Source organism: Zootoca vivipara, chromosome 1 (assembly GCF_965207765.1).
Source record: "Zootoca vivipara chromosome 1, rZooViv2.hap1.1, whole genome shotgun sequence".
Classification (NCBI taxonomy): domain Eukaryota; kingdom Metazoa; phylum Chordata; class Lepidosauria; order Squamata; family Lacertidae; genus Zootoca; species Zootoca vivipara.
This window is the reverse complement of record NC_142582.1, coordinates 87,492,219-87,515,532: the sequence shown is the minus strand read 5'-3', so window position 1 is coordinate 87,515,532 and position 23,314 is coordinate 87,492,219. Positions and strand designations below refer to the sequence as shown.

General features: G+C 38.6%; 1 protein-coding gene across 2 annotated transcripts in view; it reads right to left on the bottom strand.

The window, feature by feature from the left end:
* Positions 1 to 483: 483 nt before the first annotated feature.
* The window catches only part of PALS1 (protein associated with LIN7 1, MAGUK p55 family member), a 55,031-nt gene continuing 32,200 nt past the window's right edge, over positions 484 to 23,314 (bottom strand). Inside the window, exons 4-14 of one of the 2 annotated variants that reach the window (XM_035113874.3) lie at positions 19,761 to 19,838; positions 18,963 to 19,109; positions 15,628 to 15,789; positions 14,211 to 14,288; positions 12,079 to 12,262; positions 11,611 to 11,682; positions 10,414 to 10,524; positions 9,763 to 9,930; positions 8,769 to 8,971; positions 7,403 to 7,513; positions 484 to 4,872 (exon numbers count right to left, since the gene is read on the bottom strand). In XM_035113874.3, coding sequence (XP_034969765.1) covers positions 4,696 to 4,872; positions 7,403 to 7,513; positions 8,769 to 8,971; positions 9,763 to 9,930; positions 10,414 to 10,524; positions 11,611 to 11,682; positions 12,079 to 12,262; positions 14,211 to 14,288; positions 15,628 to 15,789; positions 18,963 to 19,109; positions 19,761 to 19,838 — 1,491 coding nt within the window. In that variant the 3' untranslated portion in view covers positions 484 to 4,695. The remainder of the gene's footprint in view (positions 4,873 to 7,402; positions 7,514 to 8,768; positions 8,972 to 9,762; positions 9,931 to 10,413; positions 10,525 to 11,610; positions 11,683 to 12,078; positions 12,263 to 14,210; positions 14,289 to 15,627; positions 15,790 to 18,962; positions 19,110 to 19,760; positions 19,839 to 23,314) is intronic. The other variant, XM_035113883.3, reaches the window with a different exon arrangement.

Genomic DNA, 23,314 nt, shown 5'->3' with positions numbered 1-23,314 from the left:
AGAACAGTTCCAGTCTTGAAATAAGCTTGTAATAATGCTTAAACTGGTAAGCCTACAATTTTAGAAGCGTAAGGCAACATTAGTATTGGTTTACTGAAGCAAGAATGAGTTATACTTTCAATTGACCTTGTACACCATACTTCTCTTCACCTTCAAACATAGCAAAACAGCACCAAGCAGGACTGAAATCCTCCCATCAGCTTGATAAGACACTAGGCATGGGTTGGGAGAAATGGCCTTGCGTTCTACCTTGGAACTTCTGGTGGTTTGGCTTGTGGTCTGGAGATTCATTAACCCTGCTCTACATGCAACAAAAACAGTACTACATCCAGAAGTGGGAGGTGTGATTCTAAATAATAAAATAAGGCATTTAAAATGAGTTATGAATTGAAAAAAATGATGCATATAAGTTCTCCCCTCCCTCATTGCACCAAGTTCACATAAGGTGCTGGTTTATTTAAAGAATACACTTTGTGTGCAATATAAGTAATAAGTGACCTTTATTTTTGGTAAGCAAATAGTGATGCAAGATATGCTAATTCCTTTCCAAAGGACAGAGAAAAACCTCCACAATTAAACATATGCTTATTCAAGTTTCATTTTTCAGTCAAGTACCTTATTTTCCATCATGATGTTACAAACTTGTGCTGACGTTTTAAGCCATGTTAAAGATAAAGCAGGGTTGTTTTTAATAATCTCAGGAACACTCTGGCTTATTGGGACCATACTGGCTCCTAGAACCACTTTGCTCCTCCATGGTCTTTTTTTAGTCTTGTGCCAACTGTTCTCTGAACTCACACTTGTGGTTAAACTCTCTCTTACCATCCCCAAGCTGCAGCTAAGAATACATTGACTATAAACCTTATCGTTAGTGAGGAGAGAGCTTAACCAAGAGCTCAGCTCTGTGTAATTGGGGGAGTAAAAACCTCGTAGGAACAGAGATGGAATTTTTTTTTAAGAGGAGGCTGCAAAATCTGGGAACCCACACATTTCCACAGGCCATTCTGGTTGTGCAGTTGCCTTTAGGAACCAAATGACACAGCCAACTCTCTGCAACAAAAGTTACTGTGCGTGAAGCTGTGCCTATGCACTTCTGGGGAGCATAATCTGCCAAGATGGCGCACACAAAGGGTCTTAGGTACCATGCCCAAGTAGGCTTTGGAACACACCTTCCAACTCTACAAATAAGTGACTGCACTGACTGAGCTACAAGGGCAGGATCTGCTTGAGAGCTCAATACAAAACATTAGGTGCACAAGATTGCACTGATGAAGCTGAATGCCAGCAAGGCTTCAGGATAGTACAAAGAAGAGCTGGCTTTTGTTTCCCTGCCTTTTCTTAGCACATAGTGGCTTTAGGTTGTACCACCAAACCACCCCTGGCACTGGCAGCCAGCACAGCCTCATTGATGCAACTTGGAGCAATCTTGGTACTGCTTTCCATAACACTACAGTCTGCACACAAGCTGCAGCTGTTTTATACAACCCTCTATATTTATTTCCTGGCACAGTAGCCTGTAGTACTAAGCCACTAGGAAGTGAAATATATTACCTCACAGTTACATTTACAGTAGTTTACTTGAAGGCTAGGAATATTATTTTACATGTTTACATTATTGTGCAGTTTATAATAGCTCAAAATAGAGTGCAAATAGATGTCAAGCTTCAACCTGGGCGTTATGCAGAGATATTACCTTAAAAAGCTATTTTGTTATCCCTTGACCCTTTCTCTTTCAATTTTTTAAGAAATATCATTACAGTCATGGTTTGTTTACAAGGCATATCTTTCACTTGGTTAATCAAACATTTCCCCCTATTTAACTAGCCTAGAATAGAACAGCACTTGTTGCAAAGCTCATTATAATACACAATATAGTATCCTCTGAAAGAAGTTTAGGATTTTCTTCCCTCATCCAAACAGATATGCCCATTTTTCTGTAATTACAATATTGTGGAACATCCTTTTCCAAATGTCAGTAGTAGAGAAATTGACAGATATCAATTTAGTTACGGTATGATGGATAATTTCCGAAGGCCCTCTTAATTATTACTGTTTACCACAGTTGTATTTTTATAGCCAGAGCTTAGTGCGGATTTTTAGGCCACCACTCTTAACTCATAAAGGTCAGCAGGTGGCAGGCACATTTAATATATATAGTAATTTCTGCTTTTAGAAGACTATGTCCAATTAATTTCTTAATCATCTTAGAAATTCAGAAGGGGGATAGGAGAAACAATGGAGTTTTACTGTTAATACATCACTCTTTAACCAGTATAGTATGCCAAAACCAGAATCTCATATACTGTCCTAGAATGCCTCATGGATTACACCAGCATTTTCTTAACATTTAAACCTAAGATACTGATAGAGTTGTAGAATTATTTTACATGGCTGTAAAAGTACTTAAATTTAGACCTCATGGACACCAGCACCATAACTCTTAAGAGGATGAAAAATACATACATTTGGGTAATGCACAGACTATACAATGCAGATAAAACACTTTCCATTCCTTAACCATAGTTAAAGAAGTGGGAGCAGGCCATGGCACTGTGAGCTCTCTCCCTAGCCTTCCCTTTGTGTGTCGATTCTACCATCCTTAGCCACGAACCCTTCATCTCTGCACAATCCTGAACATTTGTTAAGTCTTGTAAGATTTGTAAACCACTTCAAATACTGATTCTGAATGCCAGCTTTACCATGGTTTAACAGTAGTGTAGACATAGCAAAGCATAGTTAAGACAAGGGAGGGAAGGGGATTTGTGCAAGAAAAAGGAAGGGGGAAAGGACTGAATAATCCCACAGCCCATTCCTGATCCCCTATGCATGCTTAAAGGGTGGGAAGCCTTACATCTGCACTAGCCCAGAGTTTCTGAATTTTGTTGTCTACTATCACATCAAAGCAAAGCAAGGAAGAAACACAACATTCATTTTTCTGCTTTGTATTCTAAGCAAAGTTGACAATTTGAGATAAATCACTATTTTTCAGGTTGACAGTGATACATAGATTATTCCATATCACTTCTATTTCCTACCCAAAGGCTTCATTGGATAGAGGCACATTGTTGAGTGATTTTACAATCTCTTGATAAATGTGCTATGCTTAAAGATCATATGCATATACTCTGCAGAGGAGGGGAGCTGTTGGTTGATTCCAGATTTCTCTTTTCACCCATGGCGGGGGAGTGGATCATAATACTAACAGAGGAATTTCAGTTATTAAATAGTATTACCCCCCTCCCCCCAATTCTCCATATGTCAATGTATACTACCGTATATGTTCAACTATGAACACAAAAAAGTTTCAATCCTGCTTGGATTTTCTGTTTAATCCTTCAGAGAAAAATATGAAAGAACATGGAAAGACTAATTCTTAACTATTAAGTTATATTCAACTACATGTTGAAGTAGTTCCAGTGTATGACAGTATATAAAAATAAAAGCTATGATTGAGAACAAAGAAAACTATTCATATTCACATTAAGGGTGCCACAAAGCAACAAAGCTAATCAGCTTTAAAGGCAGCTACAATTAGAGAAGTTTCATAAATGCAATAGCTGTAATATTTGAACCTTTATGGGTATTTTCAATTGCATATAAGGATATGCTGGTTCTAGAAACAAAACACATCAGATTCCTAATTTAGTAACATTCACATTTTTCCACTAGTTTTGTTTCACAACAGTATCAATTAAATCCAGGGTGATAACTGGGTTACTTAATATTATAAACTCCACTTTATAACTACCTACATGATCAACAGCCATGAGACACCTTGTGTCTAGGTATAAAAATACAAGAAAATATTCTAATATTCATCCCAAAGTCTGTTTCCTTGGTTATAAAAGACAAATTTACATTTTAAGGAAGCAAAGTATTCTTTAAAAAAATCCATATAAGAATTTCTATTTTCATAAAAATATAGCTTCCCATCTAAACTCTTCTATAGTCCCATGTGTTAACCGCGGCTCTCAATCAATTGATATAGCAAAGAGGAAAAAATTCATAAAATACTACATCTAAAATATCAGCAGATATATATATATATATAAAACCTTCCATAGGACTTACTGTTATTTAATTAGCTGTGAATCTGATTTACAAACTAACTAAAGACAAAAAAGTTTGAAATATTTACAATGTACACATTGCGATTAGATAATGGAATGTTTCAACAACCATTTGAAGCCCAAGAAGGCAACTTCAAATCAAAGTAGCCCCTTTATACATTTGAGAGTACTTGTAGATTAATTCCTTCATTCCCCTTGTAGGTATATTCCTTTATCCAATATTCTGTAAAGGTGTTTTTGCAAACTACCATCATGTCCGCAACATAATTAACTTAAAAATGTTAAATAACAACCAGTTTTTATAGTGATCAGGGACAGTATACATATATTTACCTTGAGAAAAAACTCTAGTCAGAAAAGGTAAATTTAAAGCAGCCGCTTGAAAGTATTTTCAAATGATTAAAAATGTAGTGGCTTGTTCAAAATGTCAATGTCTGGTAAAACGGTAGTGAAAGATCAGACATTCAAAATCACAGTAGAATGGTGTCAGACTGTATGAGTATTTTTTTTTAAAAAAAGCACACAGTTAATCCGTGCACACAGAAGACTAGAGGTTAATCCATCATCTAATATACAAGGTGAGCATTCTTCTACTGGCAAGGTCCTTTTCTTCCTTGTAACTGTTTCACCGTAGCCAGGAGGATGGAACCCACTGAGGTTCTGTATCAAGTTTGTTAATTAAACGAAGTAATTCTTGGTATGCTTTATCAATATCAGAATTCACAATAGCTGTATCGAAGTAATGGCCATTATTTTGCTCCATCTCTCTGGTTTTCTCTATAATTTCTCGAAGTTCATCAGGCTGAAATTTAAACAAAAATAAGTATATTATATAAACTAATATTTATGGATATATTACACAAAAAATGTCAGAGTCTTGTGAAAAAGCAGCATTAGATTGATTAGGGCGAAACAAAGCACAGGCAGGTCTGAAAGTCAAGCCACATGTATCACTAGAGCACAATCTTATAATCCCTGGGATAATGTCCCAGGGATCATAGGAATTTGCAGAACTCCCTTTTGCTGATAACCACGGTCATCTCCTCATTCAAAGCAAAGATCAGGACCTAAACAAGACTGTTGACTAAACCTACAGGAAAATCCCCATATGACCTCATAAAACCATCTGGATCCATTAGGGTTTGGGAGCAGACCTTCAAATATGATCCTTCACTCCTATGGAGGTTATAAGTCAAAATAGATCAGATGATGATCTGCCAATGACAGAATCACTACTGGCTCCCACAACATGGAAACAGTCCAGTGTTACAACGTCCAGTGGCCACAACGTTAGCCCAGTTATAGTTTCAGAAAGGGCCATGGTTGGCATGGAGGCCATAACATTCTGAGCTTCTTCAGATGAAGTAACTTTGGCATGAGCACTGAGGATTCCCAATACAAGCTGCCTCAAGGTCCTCAACACTATGTCCAAGATTACCTCCAAGAGCTTAGGGAGGGAGACTTTTAGGCAGCAAAATAGATGATACACCAATATAACCCCTGTCCTGTCTTGGGTTCCCAATACCAGGTATACACATGTAACCCCGATCACCTGTTAAACAGGATATCTGATCTGGGGGCTGAACCCCTAAAGGACAAATTACCCCCTAACCCATGGCCAAGCTTAAACAGCTGATGTGCTGTGAAACCTGGAAGATTCTATTTTAAACAGGGAACTGAATGCAACATTTAAGATAAATGCACTTTAGTGATCACCAACAGTCATGTCAGCCAGCTTAGATGGCTTCTGCTTTTTGCCCTGTTCTAAGCACAGTGGTGGTGCTGTGGGCTTGCCGATCAGAAGGTCGGCGGTTCGAATCCCCGCAACGGGAAGGCAAATGGTGTTCCCGTGCGCTGCTCTGGTTTGCCAGAAGCGGCTTTGTCATGCTGGCCACATCACCTGAAGCTGTACGCCAGGCTCCCTCGGCCAGTAAAGCGAGATGAGCACTGCAACCCCAGAGTCATCCACGACTGGACCTTTAAGTACAGTGGTACCTTGGTTTGCAACCACTTTGCATTACAACCATTTTGCATTTCCCTTTTTTTTTGCATTTCCCTTTTTTTGGATTACAACCCATTTCTTTTGGGAGGCCCCATTGGCGAAAGTGCACCTTGGGTTACAACCTGTTTTGGTTTAGAACTGGACCTACGTAATGGTTTACAAACTTAATCCGTTCTGGAAGTCCATTCTTAAACCAAGGCGTGCTTTCCCATAGCAGTGGGGGACTCAATTTACAAATGGAACACACTCAACAGGAAGCGAAACATGTTCTTATTCCAAGGCAAAGTTCACAAACCAAAACATCTACTTCCGGGTTTGCAGCGTTATTAATCCAAGTTGTTCATAAACAAAGCCATGGGTAGGCAAACTAAGGCCCGGGAGCCGGATGTGGCCCAATCGCGTTCTAAATCTGGCTCGCGGGCGGTCTGGGAATCAGTGTGTTTTTACATGAATAGAATGTGTCCTTTTATTTAAAATGCATCTCTGGGTTCTTTGTGGGGCCTGTCTGGTGTTTTTACATGAGTAGAATGTGTGTTTTTATTTAAAATGTATCTCTGGGTTATTTGTGGGGCATATGAATTTGTTCTCCCCTCCCCCCCCCAAAAATAGTCCGGCCCCCCACAAGGTCTGAGGGACAGTGGACTGTCCCCCTGCTGAAAAAGTTTGCTGACCCCTGAACTAAGCTGTTCTTAAACCAAGATACCACTGTAATACATTGACAAACTAAAAATACTATCAAAAACAGCCGGCCAGCACCACCTGGTGGCAGAAACTAGGAAGAACACATCAAAACAGAGAATCCAAAAAGAAAAAATTCAACAGGAACTCACATCTGCCACACATTCCGTCTATAAATAAAGGGAAAACCAAGTAAAATAGGATTTTTTTCAGTAGAATTTGTAACCAATGCACATGTGAGTGGAAAAATTTCAGCTCATGCAAGAAGACCTCTACTTTCTCCATCCATGCTCAAATGCTAGAGGCTTTGGGGACTCTCAAGAGGAATGTGGCAGTTTCCTTGCTTGAAAGGGTGACGTAGTGTCAGCTTCCTCACCCCTCATATATATATTTACTTAGAAGTGTCCCAATTCAGTAAGCACTCATCATATATTACTGATGTATATTTGGACACAAGCAGTAGGAGGATGTCATAACCCTGAACAGGAGCAGCAGAACCCACCAACATTGAATTCTGTGGCATAAAGTTAGGTCTGCAATCCTGCCTGTGTCTTCTCATACTCAATTTTGTGACTGCTTAGTGCTACACTGTTAGCATATTTGAAGAAAATGTGTATTGGAACACCAGGGGCTGAATACATGTGAATATTACCTTTGGATTTTTGCCCTCTTTGGCCAGTAGTGCACGAAGCCGCTCTTGTGAAGGTGGTGCAATGAAGATAATATATGGCTTCAAGTCTGAATTGCGAAGGCTCTTCAGTGACTGTTGGGAAATACAAATCTGTACTATTAATATTTTCATAAAACAAAGCCATAATTCATACCAATTATTGCCAATACAATTTATGCATGCAACATTATACATAAATGGTGAGTTTCTACGCTAATGATTGTGCAAGGCTTCTATCTAGAAAAGCCAGTTAGCTCCTGGAGAAACTAGCTTAACGAGTTACAACATGTGATCTCAAAAATCATTCCGTTGGGGCTGCACAAATAACCAAAAAAATGAACTTAAACTTCATGAACTACACAAGCTAGCAAAGAGATAGTTACATTGAAACTAGAGCTGAAAACTGCAACTGATACAGGGTAGCAGAGTCCAACCTTCCTAATAGTAGACCATGCTACTTATCCAGATGACAGTTCTTCTGACAGCAGCAAAATGAAGAAGACAACAGAAAAATGATGTAAACCTACATAATGAACATGTATGCATCTCTGCAATGCTAAAATGATTATGTGATCAGGAACTGTGAGGAACTGACTTTTATATTCTAATGACTCTAAATTTTTAAATTTGGACAGTCTACATTCTTACTATGAGTTGCTCTTTACGTGATGAATAATATAATATTCTACATCCTTGCTAAGTGTGGTTACAATAATTCTGCTATTTCTTCATATTTAGTCTTGAAAACACAGATAGCATAATCCAAGACTTAGCAGCATGTGGTCCACAGATGCCTTTAAATGACCTAACAAGATGAGGATTCTGAAGTCTAACATGACCACAGTGAAAGTGGATGAAGCATGAAGAACCTTTGATTATAGCTGCTTCTCACTGTGCATGGTGTTTGAAGTACACTGGTGATTGCTATGGTAAACACGAAATGTGAATGGGAGACTGAAAGCAAAATTATTGCATGTCCACTGCATGTTTAAGGATGCATATCTTCCTTTCACATGTCTACTGGGGGTAAGGAAAGTTACTATGGGGAGTTCTCAAAAGAGAAAACTGAAGAGTAATGTATTTAGGAATTAGTCTTATAAAAACTGCTCAGTACATATAACCACTGAATATGTAGAGTGGGCAACTAATGTGCAAATTTATTGCCTGCATAGAAGCATATTAGGGAAGTTGCATACATCTGATCTAGGAGAAAATCTATTGTATTCATAGACAGATTTCACATTTGTATCAAAACCAACTAAAATAAGGCCTTCATCAACAACACATTCTAACTGAACTACTGCAACACAAAACCTAGGATTTCAATGTGCAAAAGAACTTCTATTACCTGTGTATGGATATTTAAAAGACATATCTTTCCAGAATTGATCACTTGCCGGACAGAGTCTATGCTGGTACCATACAGATTCTTCTCAAATTCTCCATGCTCAATAAACTTTCCTGCTGCTATGTCGGCCTCAAATACTTGCCGTGATACAAAATGGTAATCTCTGCCAGCCACTTCATTGTCTCTCCTATTTCGTGTTGTATCTGAAAAGACCAGTAAACAAACCTAATTTAAGACTTCTGTGTCTTTTAACTGTTTTGAAGGCATTTTTGTTACGTCAGTTTGCAAGGTATGAAAAACAACCACTTGGAAAGAAACCCTTTTCAGCAGAATGTATAAGTGCAAAATTAACAATGTTGACCTTTAGAGTCTTTCATCCAGAAAGAATCGCAAACTCTTAACTGGGCTAAAAAAATAGTTCCATAATACAGCAGTCTCTGGCACATGTCCAACTGTGCATAACACATGTCCAGTCATGCAAATGTACTTCGAACAAAAACATGAAGCAGGGGATGTCAGATGCATCTGAAACTACAGGAGAATGCAAGGTAGCAAAATCACCTTCCTATAAATGATAATTTAACTAAGTTACTTCAATAAACTGCCTTGTTCTTATGAATGGGATCAAAGTAGTGATACAATCAAAATAGGGACTTTGTGGCAGAAGTCCAGGGCCCCACTCAGCAGAATAAGTAGAAGGGACCCAAAATGGAGCAGGGCTGCCTTACTACACTTTTAATTAACTTAATACACATCATCATCTAATGATGTGGGGGGAAGTGTTAGAATACCATTAAAAATTACATATCTGCATCACTGGATCAAAGGACATTTTTTATGGTAACTCCCTACATTTGTATTGGGGAAGAATTTACTAAAGCAACTTCCCTCCATTCTAAGGTATATAGTGTGGTACTGAACTGAACTTGCAAAAATGATGTATGGTCAGGCATCATAAAACAAGACAGTTATGTGCCCCAGCCTTTCAACTTACGAGGAACTGCAGAAGCAAATCTGTCAGCTTCGTGATTCATTAACCTTTGCCGAAGTTCATTTTGGCCACAGTTTTGTGGACCGATCAGGACAATGGGTCGCTTCCTATTTGCTGGTTGGTGATAAAGTGACATTTCCTCATAAGTCAAGATCTCCTCGTTGTCATAATCTTGAGAAAACAAGTCCAAAATAAGTATGGCATTTTTTGATTAGGAAGAAATAAACATGGGGTGATATTCAACTATATTTTACTCAGAGTAGGCCTGCTGAAATTAATGTACCTAACTGCCATGTTCATTCATTTCAGTGGGTCTATTATTAGTAAAAATGAGTTGAATACCTCAGAACAGCTTTAAAAAATAATACTTTTCTTGTTGTGTAATAGTTTTTTTGTTATCATTTCTTCACATTAATTGAATGCCAAAGGATCAGTGTCCAAAGCTTATCACTTCTAAAATCAATGTTTATTACAGTCACAGACCAGCACTTTACTTCTAAAACATACAAACCCATAGAAAATTTACTATTATAATCAGGAAATAAATATTAGAAAACATTTTGTCCAGATAATATAGAAATAACTATGGGTGAATATTTATGCGCAATAATTTTAACACATCTTAAGCTGAAAAAATAAATCAGTTGCACTAACCAGAAAAAATATGGGAAGATAGTTGAAATCCCTTCTTACCGTCATTTTTATTGGCATTATACAGAACCTTTTTCCTTTTCTTTTTATTTTTCTTTGCACACCAAAGTTTCCCTAGAAGTTAAAAAATAGAGAATCAAAGTTGTCCAAATACGTAACTAAGATTCCAGCTTCAATCATTTATTTTATAAAGCATGTTAAATTGATAGCTGTTGTACACAAATTAAACACATGGCAGACCCTGCTCACACAGACTTACAATCTAAAGGAGGAATGGAGAATGTGTGTCACTTTAGATGCTGCTGGTCTACAACTCCCATCATACCTGATCATTGGCCATGCTAGCTGGGGATGATGGGAGTTGGACCAAAAACATGTGGCCACCCCGATCTCAAGGAACAGCTATGACATGTTAGGGAGGAAGAAAAAGTAAGTAAAGTGAATAAGCCATGGTGAAAGAAGTGTCTTAAGGAGGCACTTGAATATCAAAACAGAGGACAGTTGTCATATTGGAAATGTGATATCAATTTTTTAAAGAACTGGCTATACTAAATGCTAGCAAGAACAAGTAGAAGAAAAGTTCATAGAGGTTTGTACTCCCTACTTGGTCTGTATATCAGTATAGTCATACCTCGGGTTACAGACGCTTTAGGTTGCGTGTTTTCGGGTTGCACACCGCGCCAAACCCGGAAGTACTGGAACGGGTTACTTCCGGGTTTCGGTGCTTGCGCATGTGCAGAAGCACTGAATTGCGACCTGCGCATGCGCAGACATGGCACTGCGGGTTGCGAACGTGCCTCCCAAACGGATCACGTTTGCAACCCGAGTGTCCACTGTATTAAGGAACTGTTACTTCTGTCTTCTGTCAATGGGACCACGCAGGCAAAACTATTCATTCCCTTGGTTATTTATCCTTTTAATTTTTTTAAATGTACACACACACCCCTACTTGAGTACAATACATCCATATATGTAATCGAGGACAGAGCACATGGTACCACTTCTCGGTTCTACCTGAGTCAAAGTGGCTAAGTCACACTCAGAATAGACCCATGGAGATCAATTGACTTGTCTGCTGATTTCAGTGAGTCTACACTGAGTACATTAACTTTCACCCAAAGAGTTGGATATAATGACAGTATCTGAGTTTCTTTTAAGATTATTAGTTATCACAGGTATTTCATGCAGATTTTCAACTACCTGATTTTTCTGGTTCTTTGTCTTCCTCTATAGTTTGCTTCATAGCTTCTCTTTGTTGCTGAAAACTTTTCCCTTAATGATAGAATACATTTAATAATTAGTAATGAGAAATTATTGCCATTTCAGAGTACACCACTGTTTTAAGAATGATCACATTTCAAAATGGATTGAGATTTTGATACCTCTAAGCGCTTTGAGGAAGATAATCCCACAATAAGAATTCTTCTCATACCTCTGCATCGGAGTTCTTTCATTTTGCTTTTGTTTTTAAATGCCAAAGTCAAAGACATCTACAACATTAGGATTCCTGCTGGGAATTTGGTCACATCAGTAGTCTCAACTCACCAAAGGAGGAGACTATGCAACAACAATTCAAAGCAACATCCCAGTAGTTCAACAACAATGGTACCTGGAACTTCTTTGTAAAAACATATTCAATATACACATAAATATTCCATGATTAAATACCTGGAATGAGGCCTGCCAAAGGCTGGTTTTCTTCATCTCCATCTCGATAGGCCTGCCACCAGTTTGGATCTTCTTGGCTGATCACATGGAGTATATCTCCCTTTTGAAAGGATAAGCCTAGCTCTCTGCATGGGACATAGGGGTCATCAGATGGATCATAGTCAAAGTGAGCTTTCACATGGATCTAGAAAATAAAGAGGTATAAACATAAATATGGACTGGAATTGCAAGTATTAATCTCTGACAATATGTTCCTTTTGTGTATAAGAGATCCCACTTTCACTTCAAATACAGAATGAAGAGCTCAAGCATAAATAAAAATACAAACTACTGGTATAGAAGGCTATTAAAAATTAGGAACAATTAACTGGGCAGTAAGTAACTTGGAAATAGCAAGAGGGGTTTCCCCTCTACAACTTAGACTTGAAAAGGCAAATTTAAATCAGAGAGACCAAAGAGAGCACTAATTTTCTATTCTCTGATCACCTTCAAAGGAAAGTTTGCTTCTGCCCATCTCCAAAACAGCCTAAGCCACTATGAACCTAAGCCTAAGTGAACTCAAGCTGGGTCTGCCTGCTCTCCTGCTTAACTATCCCAAGCAACTTGTCCCAAGCAAGCTCCAACCAGTTTCTCCATCCAAACTGTCAGGGAAAGTGCAGCATTACAAAGCTGCGACACATGTACATGCACGTGGGAGATGGCTAGGAAAAGTGTGCTCCAGATACTTCTGTGCACTCATTATTAGCAAGGTGTTTTTCCCCAAGCACAATCAACCAAGTAACACAGAGATGGCAAACAGCTAGAACAAACTTTCTTGTAGCGAACAATACCAATTTTAAAATAAATTTGATACGTGTTATGAAAACACTGATGATGGATGTTTGTCCCTGCTCCTCCCCCCCCCACTACTTTCATTTTTAATGAGAAGTCATTCTGCTTACATAGGGTGGGGTGGGAAATGTCACTCTGAGCTCAATGGAAGGGCACTTTCATGCGTAACTATAGTGGCACAGAAGAAAGTGGGGGAAGGCGCAGGCAAATGAATCTCAACTGAAAGCACACCCCAGATCAAGGCATATACAACTATCACTACAGAAACAAGACACTTAACAGCAAATATCTAAGGAGCTTACGGAATAAAATCAATACAACAAATGTGATGTCTGCTCTCAGAATCTAGTATGAAAACCTTAGTTCTTCACTAAGACATAAGTAAACACTCAAGACATTTCTAAACTGAAAGGTTCCCTGCCTAAAGCTGATGCAATTTTGAGATGAAAATGAAGATGGTTTGTATCAGAGGGTAATGTAGAACCTGAAATGGGATAAACAAGTAACTGATTGTACTAACAAATTATGTGCATGAAAATGGTCATTTGCACAACAGGGCTTCCTTCCCCTTCTCTACTGGCCACTGTGCCCCCCCCCCAAGCCTCCTGTGGAATCAGGGGACTGCAGGGAAGATCTGGGATATAGTACAGGGAGAGTTAAAAATCAGATGAAGATAGCTTGTATTAGCAGCACATGACATGCTAGAAACATCTGTTGTGTTTAACAGCTCACATCTAATCACCCAGAAAGCCTTTTGCTCCATCATTCAATCCTTATCTACTTTTCTCCTGCCTCTTAAACAGGAAATCTTTCTCGCTAAAGACATCCCTCTAATATTCCCAGTCACTCAAAGGATTATAAGTGTCCCAATAAGTGTCCCAAAACCCATTTTTTTGCTCCCCCTCAAAAAATGCCTAGGTACTGCTTGGCAATGCCAAGGATAAGAATAGTTTGATTATTCTCCTTACTTCACATAACAAATTGATTGCCTGTGTCATGTACTCTCAATAGGTCAAAAAGTGATGTTATGGTAGGGTTGCCATACATCTTGGATGTCCAAGACGTAGCCAGAAAACCACAGTTGGAAGCAGTGTCTGGACGTATGGCAACCCTATGTTATGGGACAGCTGCCACCAACATTTTCAAAATATCTTCTTAAAGCATGGCTAAATTAAATGTAGTCTATTATTCCGTGAAGGAGACACACAAGACTTCAATAGCAACAAAAAGAGAATATAAAACCGACTGAACACCTGCAATTAAGGTAAGTTATATACTGTAAATATGCCAAAAGAACATACCACTGTCTCTTTTGTGGGTGGTGGCTTACTCTGCTGACTGGGAATCAGGACAAATGTCAGCGTGCCGTGCATGTCCGCCTGTGAGGAAAAGCACATTCATTAGTAACTGACAACTTAAAAACAGCCTTGAAGTTAAGACACTCGCTCATGGTGAGCAACAATGGGTTGGGGGGAGGGGAGGGGAGGGGAGGAATTTCAAGCTGCTGCTCTTACAGGTCTTTCTTCTCCCTGAACTCTAATCTTAGTTTCCCTACCTCTATTTGGAAGTGCTTTAGCATATTTATGTGACAAATAGCCTCCACTTTTCTGAAAAAAGCCTGGTCCCCAAACAAGGAGATGAATGGCTGCACATGCTTCAGGTCACCGTTGAGACAAAGAATGCTTGATTAAGTGGACTCTGGTATAACCCAGGAAGGCAATTCTTGTGCTTTATGTCTCAGTCTCACCTCTTAATGTCAACAGGTATGGCTAGCCCAGACACTACACCCATAAGTAATGTGCCAGGCTAGGTAATGTTAGAATTAAGTCAGATGGTGCTCCTAGGGCAGCACAATTGGAATTTACTAAGGAAATGAAAATGACACCCAAAGCCAGGTTGATGCAGCTTTGTAGCTGAAGCCAGTCCATGGGATTTATTCAATTCAAAGCTGGCTGGACAAGAAGTACATGGAACCTTCTGGGGTGCCAGGTTAAAAGAAGAGTTGGACTTTGATCATTTCCTAGTATGTCCTAATACAAACTTGGAACATTTCCTAGTATGTTCTGGCATATTCAGGAACAGGTGGTGCAGAACAATCCAAATTCTAGACATAAAAGTCTCATACAATTATACATAAGTAATATAATCCTAAATACTTTTATAAAGCCCTGCTTATATAAAATGTCTCACTCCTAGGACTTCACTCTGCTACACCTCTGGGAAAGAAACATTTCAGAACTGATGAGCAAGTACAGTGGTACCTCAGGTTACGGACGCTTCAGGTTACCGACTCCGCTAACCCAGAAATAGTACCTTGGGTTAAGAACTTTGCTTCAGGATGAGAACAGAAATCACGTGGTGGCAGCGCAGCAGCAGCGGGAGGCTCCATTAGCTAAAGTGGTAGCTCAGGTTAAGGACAGTTTCAGGTTGAGAACGTACCTCCAGAACGAATTAAGTTCTTAACCCAAGGTAGCACTGTATTAACAACCCTGCAAGCTGCTACCATTTGTGCTGAAGGCAATTTCAGGAGGTTGTCCTCCTCTGACCTTAGAAACTGTAACAAGACATAGGCTGTCTGATAGGTATGCAGGGGTCAAACATTTTAAGCATAGCTGCTGGCAAAACGTATCAAAGCCTGAACTGGAATTTAACAAATTTAAATGCACAAGTCGGATCATAGTAAGTAGCAGAATACCATGAAAGCAAGGCTCAACATACCAGTAAATCAAAAACCTCATTAACATCCTTTCCACGAATTTCAATTCCGTTAATTTCCAGAACTTCATCACCTTCATGCAACAGCCCACTCTTCTCTGCAGCACCTCCCTTCACTATTCGACTAATGATGACTGAATCCATTTCATTGCGTACTGTAGCACCCTGCATAATTAAAAGTGATAATTTAAAAGTGTCAGAAATTTTCTATAATTGTGGTGCAGTGGATAAAGTAGAACTGGGAAGACACAGTTTCAAATCCCCAATCAGTCTTGGGCCAGTCTACATTAGGAAGAACTTCCTGACAGTAAGAGCTGTTCGGCAGTGGAATTTGCTGCCAAGGAGTGTGGTGGAGTCTCCTTCTTTGGAGGTCTTTAAGCAGAGGCTTGACAGCCATCTGTCAGGAATGCTTTGATGGTGTTTCCTGCTTGGCAGGGGGTTGGACTGGATGGCCCTTGTGGTCTCTTCCAACTCTATGATTCTATGATTCTATGATTCTATGATTCTAGTCTAACTCACTTCATAAGACAATGTATGCTGAATACTACCCTGAACTCCTGATGATGGGCAGAGCAGAAATATAACCAACAATAAATAATATTTCTGAAAATACAAGTTCTCTACAGTTTCTAAGGAATACAGTATAGTATAGTTAACACATCAGAAAAAAGTCTAAGAGAAGACAAAAACAACAGAACGAGCCTGAATAAGCTTTTCTTATTCAGCTGGATACTGTGCAGGGAGGTACAGTATCCAGCTCATCAAAACATACTCTTCCCATTTTTAGTTGGGATTTTGAAAGCTTCTCTTCTTAATGAATTTTAATTATTTATTTAGACTGTTTTTAAGCTGCTCTTATTGCTATCTTCTTGTGCTTCTATATGATATGGCATTTAATAGATTTATTACTATTATTCTGGATTTGTTAGCCACACTGACATTTGAAGAAGAGAATGTGAAATGATCATGCAATCACTATTAAAACATTTAATGAATGCAATTAAAGGAACAAGACAGGGAGGGTCTTAGCCTTACCTGCAGCACCTCATGTAGTAATGGTGCTGCTAAATCAAATCTATGCTAAGGACCTTGCCTTGGGTATTTTGTTGTAACCAATCTTTTTTTATTAAAGAATGTGTTACATTAGCATCAATATTTGTGGCTCAATGAGTTAAAATCTGCCCTTTCCTTTTGTTGCTATATACCTGTAGTCAAGGACAGTTACCCACAGCGTTGAAGGGGGACAAGGAAAGGATCATTTCATCCCCATGAAGTGAAATATCATTATTCCTTCTGATCCACAACACCAGAAACCTTGTTTAGATGGTGATGAGGGTTGAGCCATGATCAGGTCCTAATGGAACTACCAAAAGGTGCAGCCTAGGCATGCTTGCTTATTGATCTTTGTTATAAATTACCACATGGAAATTCTGAAATGCATAAAGCAGTGAGGAAAATACTAGTGTATGAAGAAACACAGTAGCACTACCAAATCTGTAACTTAAATTCGAAATACTGTAGCTTCAGTCACTGATCAGATTTGAGAGGTACATTGTGGAATACAGGAACAGGCAATTAAGTTCAATTTTCCAATAAAAACGTCATTCTACAAACAAGCAAAAATGAAAACCACCACCTAGATCTTCCAACAATAGGATATAATTAAATTTTCAGCATAGCCTGAGAACATGAGCCATCAGTTTCATGTGCCATTCCACAAAATCAGTGGTACAGTAGGAGTGCTACAAATTAATGCTCTTGCACTATAGATTAAAAGTGGAACTGCAATTGATCGTCTATTCTCCAAGATGTCTACTTCATCTTAAAGCGTTCATCTCACCTTAAAGTGCAGGAATGAAATAGCTATGTGGGCAGTATTGCTCCCTCTCATTTCTTATCACCGCACACTCATTCTCTCAATGTTTTTGAAGCTGTTGCTTCTGAGACATTTTAGTAGTGTGCATGAGGAAGATACGATTTGTGGCTTGGGGCGGTATGTGTATGTACATCAATAAACCTTTGACAACCCAGTCTTTTTGCCAGCTACAGCATCCTCTCCTTGTTAGAAGTGTCAAAAGCTGGAGAGTTAGGCCTGAAACCACTGCTGTTCAAAGCTGCTCCTGAGTGCATTAAGTCGTTTTTTAAATTAAAACCCCCCCCACTTAGTTGTGCTATTTCACCATGGAAAACTGAAACAATTGTGCCATGGTACGACTGAGGCCCTGTACATGTACATACAGATACACATATAAAGAGTGAGCTCTAAGCAATGCTTTGTACATTGTGAAGGGAGGTAAGCAGGTTAAAGAAAAATCTGCTTAGAAACTTGGACTCCTTTATTCCTAATCCAAGATGGCAGGAAAAGGGAAGGCTGGCAGCAACATCTTTTCATTTTTCAAAAAAAGAATTGCAGATGATGGTGACTGTTATGGGACATTGCTCTATATGGAGAGGGGAGGCAGATCTCTTCTCTTCCCAGCTCCCTCCCTTTCTGTTTGTGGGGGGCAAACCTTCTCATTGTTTTTTCTAGGAGAATATAAGGAAGAGAGAAGATTCTGAGGAAAGCCTCCCACCCTGTACCTGTATTAAATTTTTTTTAAAAAAATCAGAGGTGCAACTGCAAGTTGTCTTTAGAGTAGGTATTATTTCACCCAAGAGGCTACCAGCAGCAGCCAGATTCTCTTTATTAACAGTTATCCAGTCTGATTTGGTACCTTTATGGAGAGCACAGCCACAGGTTTTTAGAGCTGTGTGCTGAGACTTTATTCAATAACAATGGACAATGGAGAATATAAGACATTTCCAGAAGTGGTGAGAAGGGTGTGGCTGGAGTGATGTCTTAATCGACTATGAATAGATTAGAATACACTGAGGACCATAATGTAGGATTTAGATAAGTTATTATCTAAATTATTAGATAATATTATTATCTAATAATTTAGATAATAACTTATTATCTAGATAAGTTATTATTCAAGACAAGATATTATATCATACAAGATTGTATCTTGTATTTCATTTGTAGTTTGAGATTTTTGTTTCTATATACTGTCATATAGATGAATGCAGACTAGGAAAATATGGGAGGATTACAAACGGATCACAGTGTCATGTAGGTCAACTGTAGAATTTCATGAAGGAGGCATGTCAATTGCACATTAAAAGCTTAATCTGGGATCATCCTAATAAAAGTTACTTGCACCTGTCCTTTCTTATATCTGTGTCAGCATTTTTTTTAAAGATGAGAATGTGCCACAGAGATCAGACCGAGTAATACGAAAGTACTATGGTATTCATCTTTTTACAGTACATTGGCTCTCTTGCCTCAGTATACTCACCAATGGAATATCTCTAGCCTTTTCAATGCGAACTATTTTAACTGTCTCTCCTCCATACAGACCTACATTCTCATAAATCTTTTCATCCGTCACTGGCTCTGGTTGCATTTCCTGCTCAGCAACTTTATCATGAGCCAACAGCAGTGCCTAGTGTAAAACAAACAGTGCCATTTATAGAAAGTGATATTCACACATTAGAGGTAATTTGTTATAAGTGGGACACTTTAAAAATTCCAAGCAGATAAAGATTCAATGTGCAGGCTATGGTCCAAGGCAGTCATATCATACATGTTGTCTCTTGCTTTCAGTGTGGATGGGTAGCTAGATAACAGGGCTATAACCAATAATTATGGTTGAATGAACAAAGGATTGTGCTTTCATAAATGCAGGCTGTGACCATTAATACAACAGAAAATAGCCGTTGCCCATTTGTTATCGTTTTAATTTTTAATTGCAGTTGTCCTGTGAAGGCATAGCACATGAGGCAGCTGCACGTTCCTCATGAGATATTTGACTTATACCTGTATCTTACTGGCAAAACTTCAAAATAGCAGGATACACACAGAGAGGAGAACTTATGTAGCTGGAATTTTGAAGTTCACATTGCAGAAGTTTTTAGTCAAAAAGGAAAGCTACTGTTTAAGTGTGTTTTCGCAGTATGCAACTATTATTTCTTTGAATCATGACCATGGAACGTTACTATATTAGGCAGGAAAAAAAGTCTGAAATTTACAATATGTAGACATTAAGAAAACAATGGAAATGTTTTTCATTTGCAAATAAACAGTTTATTCCTACCTGAATATGAGGGGCATTCAATAAAGAATTAAGTTCCAATCCATCTTTCTGATGGCTTGGCTTCAAAACACTCTGTACCTGAAACACAGGTGAACACCAAAAATACGATGAGATGTACTATCCTACCCCATAACACACACAAACACCCAAAATAAGTTGTACTGTAAGAATACCTTTCCAGAATTAAAAAAGGGCAGAACTTCATGTTACACAAACACTGGTTCCCAAACCATTTTCATAGACTAAAGAACACACACACAGACAGACACTTTTAAGAGCAAGAGAGAGTGAGTGCTTAACCCTTTCTTCCAACCACAATTATTTTTCCTCTAGCTAGGCCAATCTGGAAATAGGCTTGCAAAGTGAATACTGGGCAGGGCAGGGCAGAGCTGAACATCCCCTTCCTGCAACACCTCCACTGAACATCTCTCTACCCATGGATACATCTAATTCTACAAATATGAGATTCCAACCTTGTGCTTCCTGATAGTGTGTAACTCCACCCAAAGCTTCGTCTAATCTGCCAGTTTTTCTATGAGCTGATGCTGATTTTTCTATATATATCAGATTTTAAAAATAAAATAATAAAGGAATGGCTACACAAATTTCTATTTTGATAGAGATGCATGAGATAGAATGCATGAGAGGAATTCAACATAGCACTAAGGAGATTGCTCCATCAGTGCAAGCATTTCTGCTTGCAGGTATGGAGCAATCTCCCCTCCCCATCTAAGCATGCTGTTCTGAGGGTTCTCCTGATCCCCCTGAACCAATTTTGGGGGCACACATGGGGAACAGAGGGGAAAGGCCCTGTTGTGCTGGCAGAAGTCCTTGAGTGGGCTTCTGTTAGTGGGACTAGTTGGTTGAATCAGATCCTCAGTATTCATAACATCTTCATTGAAAAATATTCATGTTGAGGCTATGAGACAGGCAAAATAATTTCAAAGAGAAAGGATGTCTGCAGAATATACAGATCACACTCCTCATTTCTGTTCTTCAAAGTGAATGATGTTTCCTTCAAAACAACTGTGGCACTGGCTTTGATCCACCATCAATACCTTGTTAACAGTAATAAATAAAAAGGGGGGGGAGACCAGAGACAGAGGTGGAACAGCAAAAAAACTGTGTGAATATTAGCGAAGGTTTGGCACTGCAATTATTAACTCCCATATCCTGGAAAAGTTAATTGGTTTATAGACTGACATTCAGATCTGTAAGGAGTCTTGCTTAAAACAGGCTGAGTCAATAGGGCAGTTGGGATGTACAACACAGAGGCAATGCGAGTGTGTGGTTCAGAGATCCAGGGATCAGGTGTATTTTTTATTCTGGGCAGGGTTGCACTTTCCCTGAAACAAGTATGCAGTTTTGGGTTTGCCTGAGAACCATCATTGTTACTGGAGGTCCAGATAAGTGCAGTGGCAAAGAACATATTTTACTAGCTCTGGCTGGTATGCCAACTACAATTCCTTCTTGATGATTACATTTTAGCTACAGTCAAACTGGTAAACTCAAGATTAGACTGCTGTAACAAGCTGTCCATGTGGGGCTGCCCTGAGATTTGGTTTGGAAGCTGCAACTAGTGTAGAATACCATGGGGTTGGTTGCTTACTAGCACATCCTACTGCATGCATGTAACACCTCTCCGGAATGAACTGCACTGATTCTCAATTTGCTCCCAAGTTCTGTTATTTATGTAAGGGCCTAAAGAATCTGGGTAACCAGTCAACTAAGATCTTCAGAGACTCCCTTCCATGGCCTTCTCTAATCTATCTGGCATCAACCAGGAAAGGGCTCTCACTACAGCGGTGCCTATGTTGTGTGAAATAGTTTCCCCTCAGTAATGTGTTTCTGCGAGCAATTAACAACTTTTTTGTTCATCCAGGCATTTGTAGATTGTTGAGTGCTAGATTGTTTACTCTCCATTTCCTGCATTTATTATATGATCACTTTTCTATATATTTTTATTTGTTATAATGCAATGTTGTTTTAAACATGCTGTACACCGCTTTGGTACGTCATGTGAAAAGCAGTATAAAAGTGCTAAACAAACTGTCACTTAGAAGGTCCACTCTATTATTATGCTATGGGGTCTAGAATTGTAATATCTTGCCAATGTGCTACAGAGCATTCCATGCCAGAAACTACTTTCTTGAATGTTGCACCATCTTTGCGGCTCAACACTCAGACTATTTCCTCCTAATCCTAGCCCTCAATTTTGCCGTGTTTAACTGGCTTTAAAATCAATGTAATTAAATTTGATGTTCAACAGCTATTTTTATAACAGAGACAGAGTGCACCACATTATTTTAGGGAGTTAATCTCCACATAAATTCCTTAAGCCTGCATGCTTTGCTCAGCCTCCTAATTAAATTAAAGTTTCAGAAAAATAGATAAATCATATTTTCCTTGCCTTGTTATTAAAACTACCTTTTGTACATAACAACAGTGAGGAAATAGTTGGATTCAGAATTATCCTACACAGTACTCACATTTAAGCAATAAAGCAAACAACATACTCTATTCTGAATATTAGTCAGAAAGTACAAAGAATGCCTCCCGGTAGGGCATGTGCACAGCATCCATGCACTTATCCAAGCTATTGAAAATAGTTTCTTATGGCCCTTTTTAAAAGGAAAACTAAAAAGGCGGGCTCTTCTGATACAGACATACACCTCCAATTAAGCAGCTGGTCCTATTTTCTTGTGGTATTGAACATGAAAAAACTTAAGATAGTTATTTATTGTTATTGACCCAGGCTTCCAGTTCTGATAGGGACCTTGCAAAGTAGCTGTTCAAAATAGACTGTTCTTAAAACTGCAACCATATTTTCATTAGATAGATAACAACTAATATTTGTTTTCTTTTTGTTATAAGACAAGGCATCCTAATAAATGTCTGCTCAATATTGTAAGCTATTCAAATATAACAGAATGCACAGTATGTGTATATGAAGAAAAAAAAAGAATCTCAACAAGCAAAATATACAAAATATATTTTAGCCTGAAGTGCTTTGAATACTTTACATCTATTATATATTCTAAATATTATTGGTTTATTTAAAAAATAGTATTAATAAAGCTACCCACATCTCAAATATCCCAGCAATTCCAGGTGGCAAGAAGCATTGTAAACATTCAAAGCAGCAAAATAAAGATATAGGCTGTTAAAAGTACTTCATGTAACAGGCTAGTCCAAAATTGCAGTAGTTTTCAGTCTTCTGAACATTAGCAGAAACAAAATCCAATTTATTCTACAGAATTCAAGTTAACAAGACTCACTAGCTGATTTGTTGAGGTACTGAATGAACTCAGATCTGTGCCTGCATGTATATGCAATTGCTTTGCATCTGTAAAAATTACATGTGCAGTGCAGTGTCTGCTACTATCAGCCTGGTAGTAACAAGAAAAGTGGACATTTACTGCCAAGTCCATGTTAACTTTTGCTTCATTTAGTAATTTCAATGTGTTAAAAAAAAAGAACAAATTGCCAGAAGTAGTAGAAACAGAAAAGGTAAAGGCTTCCTTCAAGCACCTATTTAGGTGATAACGAAAACA